This window comes from Cryptomeria japonica, chromosome 9 (assembly GCF_030272615.1).
Source record: "Cryptomeria japonica chromosome 9, Sugi_1.0, whole genome shotgun sequence".
In the NCBI taxonomy this organism is placed as follows: Eukaryota; Viridiplantae; Streptophyta; class Pinopsida; order Cupressales; family Cupressaceae; genus Cryptomeria; species Cryptomeria japonica.
In genome coordinates, this window is record NC_081413.1 from 588,239,887 (window position 1) to 588,259,289 (window position 19,403).

At 36.7% G+C, this 19,403-nt stretch overlaps 1 protein-coding gene across 1 annotated transcript; it reads right to left on the reverse strand.

Moving 5' to 3' along the window:
• Nucleotides 1-2,423: 2,423 nt before the first annotated feature.
• LOC131858210 (pathogenesis-related protein 1-like) lies at nt 2,424-3,451 on the reverse strand. The gene is made up of 2 exons (XM_059211344.1): nt 3,205-3,451; nt 2,424-3,037 (listed from the first exon to the last, which is right to left on the reverse strand). Exons 1-2 carry the CDS (start codon nt 3,383-3,385, stop codon nt 2,730-2,732), a joined length of 489 nt encoding a protein of 162 aa, XP_059067327.1. The 5' UTR covers nt 3,386-3,451; the 3' UTR covers nt 2,424-2,729.
• Between the last annotated feature and the right edge of the window lie 15,952 nt (nt 3,452-19,403).

The window sequence follows — 19,403 nt, forward strand, 5'->3', positions numbered from 1 at the left end:
TCCGAAACCCCAAGATGTAACACTTCAAAAAATATAATAAAGATTAACAACGACCAACCATCAGCTAAATAACCTCAATTGGGCATCAAAGATTTGGCTTGAACAACCTCAAGGTCTAGAAGTCGATAAATAGGAGACTCCTAGAGGAACGAAGACCTGAAACTTGGGTTTTGGCAAGGCTCCCATAACCTCAAGACCCAGTGAAATGAGAAGATAACATATAAAAAACAACTAGGTGACTAGGTTTTGAAAAGGCTCCCATAACCTTTGAAGTAAGGGAAACACTTGCTCTTCCAGATAGCCAAACACATACAGAAAAGAAAGAACAAATGGTTCTGATGGGATCCCCAAACCATCACAAAGGGTTTTGCAATGGCACCCTGAACCATCAAACAAATAGAAGATCCCTCCAAAGTCCAAGATCTCCACCTACATAGGAGCAACTAAAACTAAGCAGGGAATCCAACAATGTAGTACCTCTCAAAATCACCTGCATCCTACATCTCCACTTCTATAGGAGATAGCTTCACCCCAAAAAAAAAAGAGTAGAAGAGAACCAAGGAAGCCAATAGAGATACATAACCCAGTCCAACCAAGGGTTCTCCACCTCAATAGGAGAAACAAAGATCGAGAGAAAGGGAGAGACAAAACATTCACCAGGAAGCGACTCTAAAACATGATAGACAAGAAAACCATGGAGACCCACTTCCTTGAGCTTTGGGAAGCCTAAAAAGATAAACTCAAAAGGAACATCACCTCGATAGGATATCCACGAGTGAGCAGAAGAAGATCAAAACCCCTTACCCAATATCCAATAGTGAAAACGGGCCCAGAAGGCAACCAGGCCACAAACACGCCAAAGAAAACAAGAAATATCTTCATAAAAAATAATTAGAAACAAAGATTCTAGAACTTGGGGTCAAATTCACAAAACAAATACCAAAACCGAAGGAAGAAACCCTCAATAGCCTCACTATAATCAGTACAAATCATCAAGCACCCAGAACGGCCATAGGAGCAGAAAAAGAGACCACACAGAAAAGGGCGAAGTCTCTCGCAACTTCGACATCCTCAGCCACAAGCATTCCAACATCGCTCTCGTCGCTCCCACCTTTCACCAACCACCAACGCATTGTCCAAAAAGAGGTACGGGGAGCACCTAAAAAAGAGGACAAAATCCCCACGTACCACGCAACACCAAAACCAAGCACAAAAAAAAAGCCTTAGGGCAAGCAGTCTGAGAAATGGCACCAACAAATCTACACGGAATAGGGAAAGCTCCCACAACTACCACATGTAAAACACCCGTCCAGACAAAAATGGGGCACAAAAAAATCCCCCACATGGCATCGAAGGATGCATAAAGAAAACAGAAGGGAGAGGCACCAGGAAACGACCCAACAACTAGGGCCATCTCCATCGCTCTCACCGTCTCCCTCTCCTTCCTCAACAGCTTCTACAACACCGCCTATGTTTGAAACCCTAGCGCCGTCATTGTTCTCCATCTCCTTTTAACCTTTTGTTTCTTTTTTTTTTTCATTTCAATATAAATGTTATGAATATTTTATGATAAAAAATTACCTTGGTGAGATTATCTTTGCGAATCAAATTTCACACTCGTAATATTTCTCATGTTGATGTAGGTATGTGCATACAATTTTCAAATGTAGATTAAAAAATATCAATGATTCCAAAGTATTGTAATGAATTCACAAATCAATTCTGACGTGTGTATTAATAATAACGCATGCTCAAAGGTTGGGTAGAATATTATTATAGTGCGAACAGTTAATTATTTATATAATGGTAACAAAAATTCTATGTACGAGAAACTATTCATGATTATGTGGTATAGAAAATAAATGTTTTAATTTTGGCTATATTTTCTTTTAGTTGCAGGAGCTATTGTCAAAGAGTGTATTAGAAAGATCTATACAATGGAAAACAAAGGTTCCAAAACTTTTACAGAGAAAGCCTTTGCGTAAATTCCTTACAGATGAATGAAATATTTAACAACTTTGCATGGTTTTTTCTTCATCTATCAATGAAGAGAACTGAACATTTTATCTTTGTGGAATTAGTTTTGCAAATCAAACATCACACTAGTGTTAAGATTTCTCATGTTTATGTAGGTATGTATGTTGAGGCAATTTTCAAATATAGATACAAAACATCAATGAACAATTAACACTTTTATACAATGATAACAAAAATTCTATGTTCAATTTTTCGTCGAGAAGCAAATAAAATACAATCCCACAAGACAATCTGCATTTTAATAAAGAAGGACAATGCATCTCTACCGGAAAGAAGCTTCCATGAAAATAGCAGAGAAGAAATCACCATTCCATTCTATATCGAAAGGTAGTTAACCTCCATGACAGTGCTCGATTGACAGTTATTTCAAAATTGTAAAACCATAATTGAACACTTAAAAGAAAGCATCGACCTTTAGCTCATTATTACAGCAAAAACACAAAGTTTTTTTTCTAATCAATTGCGAGGAGGCTGAAATTGGAAACCCAAAATCTAAGCCAACATTGAGAAAGTGAGAAAGCTTTACAGTTAGACCCAGCTAACAGGCCTAGGACATACATCTTCCTATTGAAGTATATCTAAGTGGCACAACTGCCATTGACAAATAGTGCAACCCTCCCTGTTATCATCATCAGTGTGAGATATTATTAAGTGACACTGACACTGCTGCCATTGAGATCTTGATACTCCATTTAGCAGTATAAAGTGGGATTGGCGATAAGATATTCCTCCACCTGCTTGAACAAACCAGTGTTGTTGGCCTTGATCTCCTCAATTTTGGCTTCATCCTGGGGAACACCAGGTAGGCTATCGTAGTTGCAGGTAAATGTGGTAATGCATCCACCATTACCCCCTGGTTTAGGGGTGTATTTAATCTTGTGGCTTACTGACGCTACCTTTTCCCCCAACATTCCTCCTTCCACAAGGCTGTAACCATAAACCAGGTTGGCCTCGTCAACTAAGTCCACTTTCTCTTTCATATAGCTAAAATCTTTGTTGGCTGCAATAGCAATTACAATTTCATATCGTATTATTAGTAACAATGTCTCTGGTTCTTATGATTCAAAACTTCATCGAAAAACAATATCTTCAGCTGTTAAAATGGGACGTACAACTTAAACATGATGCAAGTTTAGAATAGTGAAACCAAACCTAAATGTTACTTACCAGGAGTGAAATTAACGTGTCGAATGGTACCAACTCCTCCATCACCTTGAACAAGTGTGATGCCCGATATGAGGCCTGGTGCTTGCTTTGGCAATAAGTTGTGGGTGTCCACAGTTGCTTTCCACAGCCTTTTTGCCTCCACTGGAGACTCTATTTCAATGCTGAAACTTCCTGCCACCATCTTCTCTTCTCTTCTCTTTATCTCAAGATTTCTACAAAAACTCTTCTTCGAAATGCTTGCCTTCGTTCGTTCGGTGTGGTGTTGTGTATGAGAAGATGTATGTATGGTATTTATAGAGTGAATTGCAAGAGCTCTATTACTAATCTTTCTTGTGAACTGATTTTGATTGTTTAGTCAAAGTAACGTGCCCTTTCTCATTGACTGACTTTCGAAGCAGGCACAGAAAACAAAAGATTCGCCACAACAACAAACCAGTTAAAATTACCAAAGCATTTGGACTTTACTAGGTACCTACCGACTCACTTTATCACATTGAGCGGATCCTCATCACACGTTTTGAATGTTTTACTATTGTTCTGGAAGCTTCCTCGCTCCACTCTCATTAGAATTCATACGATGTTGTAGCTGGACAATGAATATCTTCAGATGTGCGTAGGCAAGCAAATGAATATTATCTATGAACATGGCAATTTCTTTCCATTTGCATTTCAATTATTTATAATAAGTAATTTAAATTTAAATAATTATAATATGTATTAAAGAAAATTTAAAATAAAATATAGAGACCATGTCTAATCTTTAATATATCAATGGTTATTACTAAGTTTTCCGTTTTTAAAATGGTACAATAGATGAGTAGATATCAATTAATATGATGAGAGTTCGAGAAGTTAGATGTATTATTTTACACACTAATGAATTTAATTAATTAATTTATCTTTTACATTCATTTGAGAATCCGAAGATACTCAATCCCTAGTTATAATGAAAATGTTGATATGTATGCCACCTTGTTTGACCATAGACAAGTAAAATAACGATCTTTGAAGCACCTCTAGATTTGGATAGTTTGTCAAGATATGGATGGTAGAGATCATGTCTTAGATTGGAGTCTAGGATTTTCTTGTATGTGGGAAAGGATAAGTAGTATTCAAATATGGAGTATATGATTAGATCAAGTGAATGTAAGTGATAATAGCTTTATTGTAATTGCGAAATGAGATGCAATAAAGTTGAGGCCCGAAGAGAATGTAATTGGATGAAGGCGATCAAATCGTGAAATGAAGGGTTGAGATAAACTTGTCTCGCATGGAGAGAGGACATTTACACACGTCTGGGTCCCTCACAGGAGGATAATCAATATTGAACTTGAATTGAGTGTGGATGTGTGAAAGATTGTGTTTTGCATTTCAGTGTTGAGGTAGAAATGCATTATTTTATTCTTAAAATGAGGAGATGAACGCGCCTTACCCTAATTAAATAGATAGAATAAATCATCTAATTACTTAGTGATGAAGGAATGTTAATGTAAACATTTAAACATGATTTAATTAACTAATTATGATGGGGAGCTATCTCAATTAATTAAACAAGTATGATTTTCCTAATTAATATGTGAGGAAAGATGGTCTAAAGAATTAAATATTGTTTTTCGTTAGTTAGTGAATATCTGGTAAAGGATTATGATGTGAATTGATGAAATTGTGAGAAATGTTAGGTTGAAATGTGCAAGGGAATTTTAACTATCTAAAAAAATATGAACCTCTTTAAATATATATAATTCAATGTATATTAATGATTCAAGTTGTGCTTACAACATGAGAATACGATACCATGCAGCTTCATATCTTATACCAAGTGAATGACACAATACAAGATCAATTAAACATTTTCACTAGGGAAAAGTTAACACGAATAATACAAATAGTGATTTACATCCCTTACATGTAATGGGTAATTTCAAAAAGATGGGTAACTAAAAGGTTACCATGCCATTTCTTCGTACCCTAATAAACATAACGCAAGTGCATAATCATTTGAGTGAATTATAACATGAGTGAGTTATAACCTAAGTGTGCTCCAACACACTCACTTTATGTTTGCTTCAAATGAAAAAAGGACTTAAAGATGAGTTCATTTCAACTTTGCCTCTCAACAAGAAAATGCGATCTTGCAAACATTTCAAGACACACTCGCATTGTGGGATAGATTTTTCATTACCATTTACATGCCAAATAATTGGCAAGTTGTTGTCATAATGCGATAATAAAATTAATTGCATTGGTTTTAGGCTTATCTTTCTAATGAAACATGTAACGATGCTCCCTTTTAAAACTATTGAACATAAACCGGAAGATATCAAATAGTTTTTGCACGATCTTCTTTTAGGAGCATCTTATGGACTTACTCCTCCAGATTTTATAAGGTATTTACTTCCTTTCAAAATACGTTACAAATTAAATCTCAAATGTGCTGTAAAATTTGTGCCAAATTTAATTTAATTATAGGCTTATGTCTTCCAGTTTTTTTTTCTTTCTCCTTTACAAAAGTCATCTCGTTAAATATAATCTAAAATTGATGATGCAAGAAGTACTTTGTTCTTTTTTGTTTAAAACCATACATATTCAAATGCAAGACCTTTATTTTTCTTATTAGCACTGACCAAGAATTACTATTTATTGGTAAATACCAAATACATATTCTATTTGCAAGGGACACTGCACAGGTTATCAGGTGTTGTCACTGATGGCAACCCAAGTCCGTGATCCCATTCGCATAACTTCATTTGATCATATCGGAAGTTTTATTGGTAATTTGCTTAAGTTCGGCAAGCCTAGGACAAAGCATCTGACAGTGTTCAATATTTATGTCGGGATTTCATTTCAGGTTACCATTTTATGTTGTGGATCTGAAGGAAGGTAGATGGATGTCTGGAACATATTATTCCAGAGTTTTGGTCTCTGGTGGTGATTGGTGTGCATTATGCAAGCCTCTGAGTACCGGGTTCCGGTCCGTCAGTCTAGGACAAGCCGACTTGTGTAGTTGATCGTTGTGCAGATTTGATCGAGCGGTTTCGGTGATTGGTTTTGTGATCCGAGAGGTTTAGCCGACAGTTTTGATAACGTGTGAGCAATTGTTTTGGTCCGCATTACTATTTGTGCTCGAATGTACTCCACAGTTCATACACATTTCAATAATATTCTAAGTGTTCTTGAGCTAACTAGCGATGGATATGATTTCATGTTGCGGATATATATAATCAATGTTTTTAATCATTTTAAGCATAAAAAAAGGTGTTGGTGATCGATTGTGCGCAGTTTCACATGCGCGGGATAGATATCTATGCTTCAAATTCATAGATGAACAACCTGACAGAGAAGTAAGAGATAAAGTGTAAGAAATCAGTGTTTCGTAATTAAACGAAACTCTACTTGGGAATTTGTAGATGTTGTTCTTCAGTTCGGACATTTCAGTTATCTTTTGTTAATGATTTTTTAGGCAATGACCCTCCTTTTGAGAAGTGAGCTCTAAGCAGTATGCCTAAATGCATGTGCATTGCCATTGTGAAACCTTTATTTGAGTATACTCATTTTGTGGGTTCATCCCTACCGTGGATTTTCCCCTAACACGGCTTCCACATATAAAATCCTTGTACTATGGTGTTGTGTTTGTTCATTTTATGTTCTTGCATGTTTATTTTGATTAAATGCATTAAATGGTTAAAGGAACAGATTAATAATATCAAAGTTTGCAGAACACTGATCCACCCACCCGCTCCCCCCTCAATGTTCCTTCATTCCAACATATTCTAGATATAAATACAGTAGTAGATCGTGCATAACCTCGATTTGATCATATTAGTGTTCTTGTAAAAAAAATTGCAAATCAAAGAACGAATCCATCCTACCAAATTTTCATTGTGCTTCAAATTAATTATCCCATGTATTATTTACTTTATAGATTCATTTTATTTCGTAAAGAAAATTCAAATAATAATTTAAATTTATAAATATTTTAATTATATGTATTTAAATAAGACAAAGTGCATTCAATAAGTAGCATTGAAAATGAAGACAATTATATCATTAATAGAATAAGTCATAAAAAATTCCTTAAATGATTAAAAATATAATGAATCAAAATCTTCTACAAATAAAATTAAATTATTAGTCTAATTAACATTATTATATTTTGTGTGACATTATTGTCTATAATATTCAACCAATTTGAATTCTTTTAGTGAATACCCGCAATAAAGTGGTTGAAATTTCTAATATCTTTTAGAATATTATTAGATTTAAAAAACAACTGATTAAAAGATCATACAAAGGTGATTGTTGAAACATGAATTTTTTAATTATTGCTTTCTTTGGGACAATGCATTAGGCGTGTATATAATTTGATTTAATAGGAAATGGATAATATTAAAGAGAAGCTATAGTTTTGATATTGGGGAGCAAAGCTCAAACCAGAACTACTATGAGAACTAAGACTCTAGCATAATTTCTTCCTGCAATAGGGTTGTATGGGTCATCTTTGAGCATGGTGATTCTTCCTTTGGGCTCTGCACTATGTACACTCCCAATGTTTATAGGGATAGATCTGACCTCTGGCAATGGCTTGCATCCCTTCCAGATATCCCTTGGATCCTTGGGGAAGACTTTAACATGGTTGAACACAAGGAAGATAAGTTAGGGGGGGCCAATGTTGAGTGAAAAGAGGAAGAGAAGTTAGATTGGGTATGATTGAAAAGCATTAAGAGACTCTTTGACCCCTTGGAAGGTTTAAAACAAGCGTATAAGGGCATATGGTTTACGTGGTGCAATTATCAAAAAGCTGGAAACGGGATTTTCTCTAGATTGGACAGATTCTACACCGACAAGGATGCCTTATCCTTTGTCCTGGATCAACAAGGGTGCCCGATGATTGTGAGGCCTTCTTCCCTATCTGGCCATCACCCCATTTTTGCCAATCTTGTCTTCAAAATTTCTAACAAGACGGATAACAAAAGTGGTGGCAAATTCATCCTTAACAGTAAATTATTACAATACCATGATGTTTCGGCTACCATTCATATTGCGAGATTGTTCAATAAATGCGATTCTCAAGATATCTCTAATATTACTAGTTGGAATACCTCGGTGTCTAACTAGCAGAAGGTTCTTTGTACCATTGGTAAGAAAAGGCCAAGGATGCTAGACAGCTGGAGCTAATCCTCTCCTCTAATATGCATAAGGCAGAGTAAGACATTCAAAGAGACCCCAACAGTTCACATCTTACCCACTTGGTGGTTGTGGCTAGAGATAAACTCGGGAAACTTCAGCATGTTCGAGCCATGGGAGCCAGGACTAGAGGTAGGATGTCGTGGTTGTCTCAAGGAGATAAAGGATCTAAATTCTTCTTCAACCTTCTTAACCAGAAACAGTTCAAGGAGAATATAGAAAAGTTGTGGGTGGTCAGCAGGGAAGTCTCTCAAGAAGAAGAGATCATGGATGAATTCTTTTCTATACAAGATATTGTTCTCCTCAGAGGATTCTCCCGCATCCATGCTTGCTAGAGACCAATGTTGGACTCTTTTACCTAAGCTTCTCTCTCTTCAAGAAGGTAAGATTTTTAGTAGGCCTTTCTCGGTTGAGGAGATCAAAGGAGCCATCAAATATTTGGATAATGATAAAGCCCTCGGTCCGGATGGGCTTACCAATGAGTTCTATAAGGCTAATATTAGCTGGATTGTGGATGACTTACTAGAGGTATATAAGGAAGCTACTAAGACAGGGTCTCTGGGTGCTGACATTAATAGAGGCCTTATCAAACTTATCTAAAGAAGGGGACAAGGCTCTTATCAAAAATTTGCATCCTATTACACTACTTAATGTATCCTATAAGATCCTTATGAAGATGATTGCTATTAGACTTGAAAATATCCTTCCTGAGTTTGTTTGTATCACTCAGACTGCATTTATTAAAGGGAGATACACCTTGGAGAACCTCATTACTAGTTGGGAGGCTATGGAGTGGGCTAGACTTTCGGATCAAAAGGTGGCCATTTTTCTTTTGGACTTTGGAAAGGCTTACGATAGGATTGAATGGAGCTTTATTTCCATGATGCTTAAAGATTTTGGTTTCCGTGAGGTTTTCTCTCAATATGTTCAGGTACTCCTTAGGGATGCTCATTCCCAGGTAGAAGTTAAAGGGTTGATCTCATAGCCCTTCAAGCTTAGTACATCTATTTGACAAGGGTACCCTCTATCCCTTGCTCTCTTTGTAATGGCCTCTGATGCTCTATTTTACCTTCTTAGGGATAACTCTCTCTCCCCAAGGGTTAGAGGGATCTCCCTTTCGAATAAGTCTAAATTGATTAACATTCAGTTTGCAGATGACTCTGCACTTTTCTTTGAACTTTCCTAGGAAAACTTGAGTGCTTTATCTCCCAAGCTCACCTTGTTTTGTGATGCTTCACGGGCAAAGATTTCCCAAACCAAATCTACTATACTCAATTAGTCTAAGTGACCACCAAATTGGCTCTCCACCTATGGGTTTCAAAGGGGATGACCTCACACAATTTTCAGATACTTGGGGATTTCTTTCGCAATTTCTCCTTGCCTCAAAGATATGTGGGTGTGGATTAAGGGCAAGATTGACACCAAACTTACCAAATGGAACAAACAGTACCTCTCACTGGCTGGGACAGTACAAGTTTGTCAAAAGATTATGTCATCCTATAGTATCTACTATGCCTCTGTATGGATGTTTAGTAATTATCAAATCAACGAGTTGCAGAAGATAATCAGAGATTTTTTGTGGTCCGATGGTAGAGGTCAAAGAAAAGAACACTCAGTCAAATGGGAGTGGTTTTGTATGGAAAAGACTATTGGAGGACTAGGCCTTTAGGATCTTAATTCTTGCCAAATGGGAGTCAAATGGGAGTGGTTTAGTAATTAATTCTTGCTTTCTTTGGGACAATGCATTAGGCATGTATATAATTTGATATAATAGGAAATGGATAATATTAAAGAGAAGCTGTAGTTTTGATAATGGGGAGCAAAGCTCAAACCAACTACTATGAGAACTAAGACTCTAGCATAATTTCTTCCTGCAATAGGGTTGTATGGATCACCTTTGAGCATGGTGACTCTTCCTTTGGGCTTTGCACTATGTACACTCTCAATGATTATAGGGATAGATCTGACCTCTGGAAATGGCTTGCATCACTTCCAGATATCCCCTAGGTCCTTGGGGGAAACTTTAACATGGTTGAACACAAGGAAGATAAGTTAGGGGGAGCCAATGTTGAGTGGAAAGGGGAAGAGAAGTTAGATTGGGTAAGACTGAAAAGCATTAAGAGACTCTTTGACCCCTTGGAAGGTTTAAAACAACCCTATAAGGGAATATGGTTTACCTGGTGCAATTATCAAAAAGCTAGAAACGGGATTTTCTCTAGATTGGACAGATTCTAAACCAACAAGGATGCCTTATCCTTTGTCCCGGATCAACAAGGGTGCCCGATGATTGTGAGGCCTTCTTCTGTATCTGACCCTCACCCCATTTTTGCCAATATTGTTTTCAGAAGTTCTAACAAGACGGATAACAAAAGTGGTGGCAAATTCATCCTTAACAGTAAATTATTGTAGGACCATGATGTTTTGGGTGCTATTCATATTGTAAGATTGTTCAATAAATGGGATTCTCAAGATATCTCTAATATTAATAGGTGGAATACCTCAATGTCTGACTAGCAGAAGGTTCTTTGTACCATTGGTAAGAAGTAGGCCAAGGATGCTAGACAGATGGAGCTTATCCTCTCCTTTGATATGCATAAGGCAGAGTAAGACATTCAAAGAGACCCCAACAGTTCACATCTTACCCACTTGGTGGGAGTGGCTAGAGATAAACTCGAGAAATTTCAGCATGTTAGAGCCATGGTAGCCAGGACTAGAGGTAGGATGTTGTGGTTGTCTCAAGGAGATAAAGGATGTAAATTCTTCTTCAACCTTGTTAACCAAAAACAGTTCAAGGAGAAGATAGAAATGTTGTGGGTGGACAGCAGGGAAGTCTCTGAATAATAAGAGATCATGGATGAACTCTTTCTTTTACAAGATGTTGTTCTCCTAAGAGGATTCTCCTGCATCCATGCTTGCTAAAGACAAATGTCGGACTCTTTTCCCCAAGCTTCTCTCTCTTCAAGAGGGTAAGACTCTTAGTAGGCCTCTCTCCGGTGAGGAAATAAAAGGAGCCATCAAATATTTGCATAATGGTAAAGCCCTCGGTCCGGATGGGCTTACCAATGAGTTCTATAAGGCTAATATTAGCTGGATTGTGGATAACTTACTAGAGGTATATAAGGAATCTACTAAGACAGGGTCTCTGGGTGCTGACATTAATAGAGGCCATATCAAACTTGTCTAAAGAAGGGGAGAAGGCTCTTATCAAAAAGTCGCGTCCTATTACACTACTTAATGTATCCTTTAAGATCCTTGCGAAGATGATTGCTATTAGACTTGAAAATATCCTTCCTAAGTTTATTTGTATCACTCAGACTGCATTTATTAAAGGGAGATACACCTTGGAGAACCTCATTACCAGTTGTGAGGCTATGGAGTTGGCTAGACTTTCGGATCAAAAGGTGGTCATGTTTCTATTGGACTTTGGAAAGGCTTACGATAGGATTGAATGGATCTTTATTTCCATGATGCTTAAATCTTTTGGTTTCCCTGAGGTTTTCTCTCAATATGTTCAGGTACTCCTTAGGGATGCTCATTCCCAGGTAGAAGTTAATGGGTTGATCTTGTAGCCCTTCAAGCTTAGTAGATCTATTCGGCAATGGTGCCCACTATCCCCTACTCTCTTTGTAATATCCTCTGACGCTCTGTTTTACCTTCTCAGGGATAACTCTCTCTCCCCGAGGGTTAGAGGGATCTCCCTTTTGAATAATTCTAAATTGCTTAACATTCAGTTTGCAGATGACACTACACTTTTCTTTGAACTGTCCAAGGAAAACTTGAGTGCTTTATCTCCCAACCTCACCTTGTTCTGTGATGCTTCAGGGGAAAAGATTTCCCAAACCAAATCTACTATACTCAGTTAGTCTGAGGGGCCACCAAATTGTCTCTCCACCTATGGGTTTCAATGGGGAGGACCTAACACAATTTTCAGATACCTCGGGATTCCTTTCACAATCTCTCCTTGCCTCAAAGATATGTGGGTATGGATTAAGGTCAAGATTGACAGCAAACTTACCAAATTGAACAAACACTACCTCTCGCTGGCCGGGAGAGTACAAGTTTGGCAAAAGATTATGTTAGCCTATAGTATCTACTATGCCTCTGTATGGATGTTTACTAATTATCAAATCAATGAGTTGTAGAAGATAATCAGATATTTTTTGTGGTCCGATGGTAGAGGTCAAAGAAAACCTCACTCAGTCAAATGGAATTGCTGTTGTATGGACAAGACTATTGGAGGACTAGATGTTTAGGATCTTAAAGTGCAAGGGACTGCACTTGTTGCTAAATGGATCTTCCATTCATTGGAAGGCAATGAACCTTGGAAAGTACTCATTCGGAACAACGTCAGACTGGGTGTTCCCAAGAAGGCTAAATCCTGGAAATCCCTTCCTATTAGTGACCTTTTAGCTGGAACCTTCTCAGTCTATACCACAGGCTCTGCTGTCTTTAAATCTATTTGGAAGGCATGGGAGAGCGTTAGGTTTAGTATTCGCAAAAATTGGATCAGTCCCGATAACCAAGTCTGTGGGGAATGATCAATCTGGTGGAACTTAGCCCACAATGGTAAACCCCTCGATCTCACTCAAGGATGTTCGGCCAAGAAATGGGCCAACAAAGGTATTTGTTGTCTTAAAGATATTATTGTTAATGGTGCTCTCATCTCATGGGATGGTCTTTCCAGCAAATATCAGCTTCCTTTGTCTAATAAAAGACCATAAGACATTATGTACAATGCATGTGATCTCTTGCAGCTTCCTAAAAGATGCAATGTGAATGAAGACAGGTTTGTATCCTTCTCATGGGCTGATGGCAGCCCACTCTGTAATGTGAAATTAATTTCTATCTATAAAACTATATCATATAATGTTGATATTCTTAATCATGTTAATATTATTTGGTACTCGGAATTATCACCTGCTCAATGGGGCAAAATATTTAAGGCTCTTTGGAGCTCTCCTCTGGCTCCTAAAAAGAAAACTTTTAGATGGTTGTTAATGCTTGATAAATTGCCTATTAGATTTGATTATAGTAAAGAAGATCTTTATAATATTTGTAAAGTTTAGGATTCCAGTAGACATATCTTCTTTGACTGTATTATTAGTAAGGAAGTTTGGCTTATTTTTTGTTTGATTAAACCGATGTATATTAACATACTTGATGTTGTTACTGGATTTATTAAAGGCATTAAGAAAGACACTAATCTATTTTGGAATGTGTTATCTTGTGAAATTCTTTGGCATCTATGGAGAATTAGGAATATAGAAATATTTCAAGGGGAAGAAAGGGCCCTTATTGAGTCTTTTCGTAGACTCGGGTTTCATTTTATCTTCTCGCAGGTTACTATGGTTATCAGGCTGAATAAGGAGAAATTTTGTAGGTTCCTTACTGATGGGCATACAATAATATTTATCTGTGAGCTCTCTCATGGCTATACCTGGGGGAGAATGAATGCAGAAAGAACCCCCTTTATAATTTCTCTGGAATCATGGATGCTCTTATGGAGAAAATCATAGGAAATGGACAGCTGGTTTGCCGGCAAATGGTACACTCTGTCGGAATGTTGGATGGTCGGAGGTTGGTTTGGATAGAAGGCCCCTTCGAATGGACTGCTTGGATCTAGCACAAATTTATCTCATTATGGATGTATATAGTTGGATAGTCTTTTGTATATGCCTCTTTAGCTGCATAGGCCTGTATATGTTTCGCATATATCACGGTTTAGGACTGTATAATCTTTTTGTATATGTTGACCGGTATTTTGTATAAACCCATATGTCAATACCCTAATCTTTACATACTCTCTGATGTGGATACATACTTAGAAGGCTGGCATGAATTGTTGACACAAATTTAATTGTTTTGTAATTCAGTCTACTCTCTATTATCAATAAATAAATAATTATTTATCTGTATTTAAATAAGACAAAGTGCATTCAATAAGTAGCATTGAAAATGAAGACAATGATATCATTAATAGAATAAGTCATAAAAAAATCCTTAAATGATTAAAAATATAATGAATCAAAATCTTCTACAATTGATATTAAATTATTAGTCTAATTATTATTATTATATTTTGTGTGACATTATTGTCAATAATATTCAACCAATTTGAATTCTTTTAGGGAATACCCTTAATAAAGTGCTTGAAATTTCTAATATATTTAAGAATATTATTAGATTTTTTAAAAAAAATGATTAAAAGATCATACAAAGGTGATTGTTGAAACATGATTTTTTTAATTCTTTTTTTTTTTTAACAATACATTAGGCATGTGTATAAATTGATATTATAGGAAATGGATAATATTAAAGAGAAGCTACAGTTTTTATATTGGGGAGCAAAGCCCGAACCTGAACTACTATGACAACTAAGACTGTGGCGTAATTTCTTCCTACGTTGTATTAGTATGATTGCTGGGAGAATTCACCAAATAAGTATTCTTATAGCCCTTAATATCTATCATCATCTACAAAGTGAAGCGCATCAGCTTATACAAAAGATAAGTGAACAAAGGAAAAATGTAGTACACCATCTAAAAATTAGACCCAAGTGGAAGATTTGCTACTTCTCTCAAGCTTCGTGGAAATAATGAAGAAGGATGGAAAAAGAGAATCGAAGACCAACGTAGTAGGTGTTGAAAATCATGGGGGATGTACATTACCCTACAATATCAACTTAGCAGGTTGCTACTTCTCTGTGTCGTGGACTCCTCTATTATGTGCTTTTGGTCCTACGAAGGGCGGTTGTTTTCTTTAGATGGTGGTGTCTTTTGATGCTAGGGATTCATTAGGAAGGGCTTCTTCTTTCTTATTTTTGTGTTGTTGTCTCTCAATCCTCCTTTCCTACTTGGTTCGGGGTTTGGAAGTTTTATTTGACTCTCACCTTCTAGTAACTTTTTGGTGGTTGGCCTTGAAGGTGTTGTGTTCTTCAAGGATTATTTTTATGTTGTGAGTTGGTAGCACGTTGTCTTTGTTGTTCGTAAAGGCACATTTTCCCTTGGCAAAGAGTTTCCTCATGCTGCGGTGGGTGGAACTAGAATGGATGTTGTGGGCCCCGGATACCTTGCGGGTGCCTAATCAAAGAAGGCTCTATTCTTCGTTATTCTTCTATAATGTTGGATCCTTGTTGCTTCTAGAGGTTGTTTTATTCATGGGGGACTTCTACTTTCAATCCCTACTTCCCCATGGTTTATGGCTTTGTCGCTTTCCTTTAGGATCTTGTGCAAACGGTAGGTTCTAGGATCTCTTTTTTTCCAATTCTTTCAGTTTCTGGCTATGGTCTCTTCCCGAGTTATCCTTCTCTCTCATATTTTCTCCCTTTTTATTTATGATATCAGGTGTTCCATCAAGGTGCCTTTGAACATGTTTGGGCTAGTCCATTCAAGATTGTTTTTTGCTCTACAAGAATGGCTAGGTGTTCCTTTTAGGTTGTGGGGTGCCTTCCAAAACACTCTGTTAGTTTTTTACACTCTATTAGTTTTTTATTTTCTTTATTTTTTGGCCAATGCAAGGGTTTTCCTTTAGGATTATGGTTTGGGGTGCTCTCCAAAACCCCTCTTTTTATAGAATGTGAGAGTGTAAGTCTGCTAAGAGTTTGGGACCCTTGTTCCCGCCTTTTGGGTTCTTTTTTCTTCTGGATTGCTTCTCAAAAAAGGGGTGTTCCCTTTTTTGGTGTCTGGGGGTTTCACTTCTTGTGAGCTCCTCCTGGTTATGTAAATGGGTATAGGCCCTCTCTTTCTTTTATTAATCAAAACTATTCTATTGTATTTTACATTTCAAATCATGAAAATTTTTACATGTATGTTATTTTCTTTCATGCTTTATGTTTAAAATAATCAAGTTTCTCTTTTCAAAATAGGAATCGGCGCATAAAATGGTTTGGAGACACATCAATTAAGTTTTCTAAAAATGTATTGATTAGTAGCTAAAAAGACGTTTTTATTTTTAAGATGGAAAACATAGACATAGACAACCAACCAAGCTTGTTTTAAGGTCTACAAGCCACAGACAACCATCTGAAAGGTGTTGACCTAGTGTTTGCAGTTTCTTATTTCTTTGAATACTAATGTGGATGAACCTACATCTCTAGAAGAGGGATTAGGTATGAATGATGAAGAATCTTGGAAGGTTATTATTGATGATGAAATGGTGGCTTTGAAAAGGAATGATGCATGGGATCTTGTACCATTTCTTGAAGGATGAAAACCCGTCGGTTGTAAGTGGATTTCAAGAAAAAGATTGGTTCAAATGGAGGTATTGAGAATTATAAAGAACGCTTGGTTACGAATGGTTACTGTGAGGTTGAGGGAATTGGTTATGGTGAGATATTTTCTCCTCTTATGAAAATAAAAGCCATTATATTTTTTCTTTCTACCGCTGATGCTTATAATTTAAAGGTTGAGCAAATGGATGTGAAAACTACATCCCTTCATGATGATTTTCAGGAGGAAATTCATATGACATGCAGCAAGAGCATTGCGTGATAAAAGGTAAAAGTAATTTGGTTGGAAAATTGAAGAATTATTTGTTTGGCCTCGAACCTCGTCTTAGAATGTGGTACCCAAAATTTTATACATGTGTTTTGAGTTTGGGTTTTGAGGGTTATAAGTCATATCACTATGTTTATTATAACTTTGATGGTGATCATTTCCTGTGCATTGCATTATATGTTGACGATATGTCATTCATTGGTAAAGGGAAAGGTATGATTTCAGAACTAAAGTCTCAGCTTGTTGCTAAAATTGAAATGAAAGATCTTGGTACGAAAAAACACATTCTTGGGATGGAGATTACAAGAGATAGAGTGAACAAAAAGTTATGGCTAGGCTAGATTAAGTATGCCAATTCAATCTTACAGAGGTTCAACATGCACCACTCTATACCATTATGTGTTCCTTTTACAGTTGGAATAAAATTCTCCATTTTCATATTGCCCTGCATCCCCATCAAAGATGGAAGACATGAGCAGAGTGCCTTACCAGAGCGCAGTTTGAAGATTGATGTATGATATGGTCTGTACTAGATCGGACATTTCCTAAGCAGTGGGAGTTCTTTGGAGATATATGTCTAATGCTGGCAGAATTCATTGGGATGCAATTGAAAAGGTCTTCAGATATTTGGAGGGCACCCCAAAATATTCTTTGTTTTATCATGGTAATTTGGTATGAGACAAGATTTCCATTGATGTTCATGGTTATGTGGATTCAGACTAGGCAAGTGATGTTGAAAGCAGAATATCCAATGGTGCTTTTGTGTTTACTTTATCTGGTGGTGCAATTAGTCTGACAAGTAAGAGATGGGATGTGGTTGCCTTTTCTACTACTGAAGCAGAGTATATGGTAGCTACTCGCTCTTGTAAAGAAGTCGTTTGTCTTAATGGATTGTATTCAGACATTGAAATAAAACAAGGTGTATGGATAATTTATTGCGATTATCAAAGTGCGATATGTCTAGATAAGAACGTGACATTTCATGTCGGGACCAAGCACATTGATGTTTAGCATGACTTTATCATGGATATAGTCGAGAATCGTAGGGTGAAGTTGGTTAAAGTGGAGACTTTGATCAATGTTGGAGATTCTTTAACTAAGGCTATGAGCATAGAGAAGTTCAGATGGTGTTCGGAGTCTATGGGGCTCTCAGCCCCTAGTGATTAAATAATGATGTTGGAACCCCTCTCGTCCCTCTTGAAAGGCATTCAACAAGTGGAAGATTTGTTAGGAAAATTGTATTGGTGTGCTTAGAGTGTTGAATATCGTACTGGTGCATTTAGAGTGTTGAACATTCTAACGATGCATTTAGATGGGTGAATAAAAGAGAAGCGTTCAAGTACATTTAGAGTGTTGGATAAGGAATGCTCGATTTTTCCTACCGGTGCATTTTGTGTGCTATGGAAGCAATTCTAGAACTCTTGATAATTGATAAAGCCGCATTTTATGTATCAGTCGTTATTGTAAATCTTGGTTTCAGATGACACTCTATGATCCATCATCAGGATGTATGAGACTGCCAAGATATGTAAAAAAATTGATCGTGACAATCCCATACATCTCTTGACACTCTCATACATCTGGTGATGGATCACAGAGTGTGATCCGAAATATTGATGCAAAAAACAAAGACACAATCAAACTTTAGAAAACGGGATGATAATTAACTAATGGATTGTGGAAACTTGATTAAAATAATTTCGAATCTTGAGTGTTTAGCAATAGGCCATAGATCTAGCAGTCCATACTCGGTGTTCTTTTCTTCCCTCTAGAAGGAAACCTATATTATAACGGAATTGTATTACAACTATTTAGTGTGATGTATAATTAGGGCGTGATAGGTGTTGAGTTACCTCAGGATCTCAATTGGTGATACTCCTGTGAGAAGCTTGCTCTGTAATTATATTGTAATCTATTGTCGATACTTTAATAATATATTGGGTGGCTTTCGGGGTGTGGGGTTTTTCTCTCTAAAGACCTTTCCCCACGTAAATCACTTTGTTGTGGCATCGCATGCTATTTATGCTCACTTCTATTAAGTTTATGCAATTGTCTAAAGATCTGTAAAAACAATTATACATTACCCTCCTCTAAAGGTTAATTTCATGTTTCTATTCTTTCTTTGCAAACAAATAATCCATCACAGGTCACCAAAACTACAGTATACCTGTTGTTGACCATCATGAATTTTTTTTTAAGTTTAATTTTGTTTTTAAATCCTCGAGATTTTGATCCCTTGGTTGATTGACTACAACATTTTATCTAGGACCTTTTGAATTCTTATCACAAATTTTTACATGGCACGATCTTAAACTATACAATATTTGTCAGCCTCACAACTTCTCCCTATTGGGCCATCAGTGAGCGAATAGTAGGTGGCGTTTAAATTCCGGAGACTAATGCCATGATTTACATGTAGTGTTGCTTCATATATCCTTAATTGTGTGAGCTTGTTAGCTTCTCCCTATCGAACTACTCATCATTCAATGGCATCTCAAATGAGATGGGATTAAATAATTA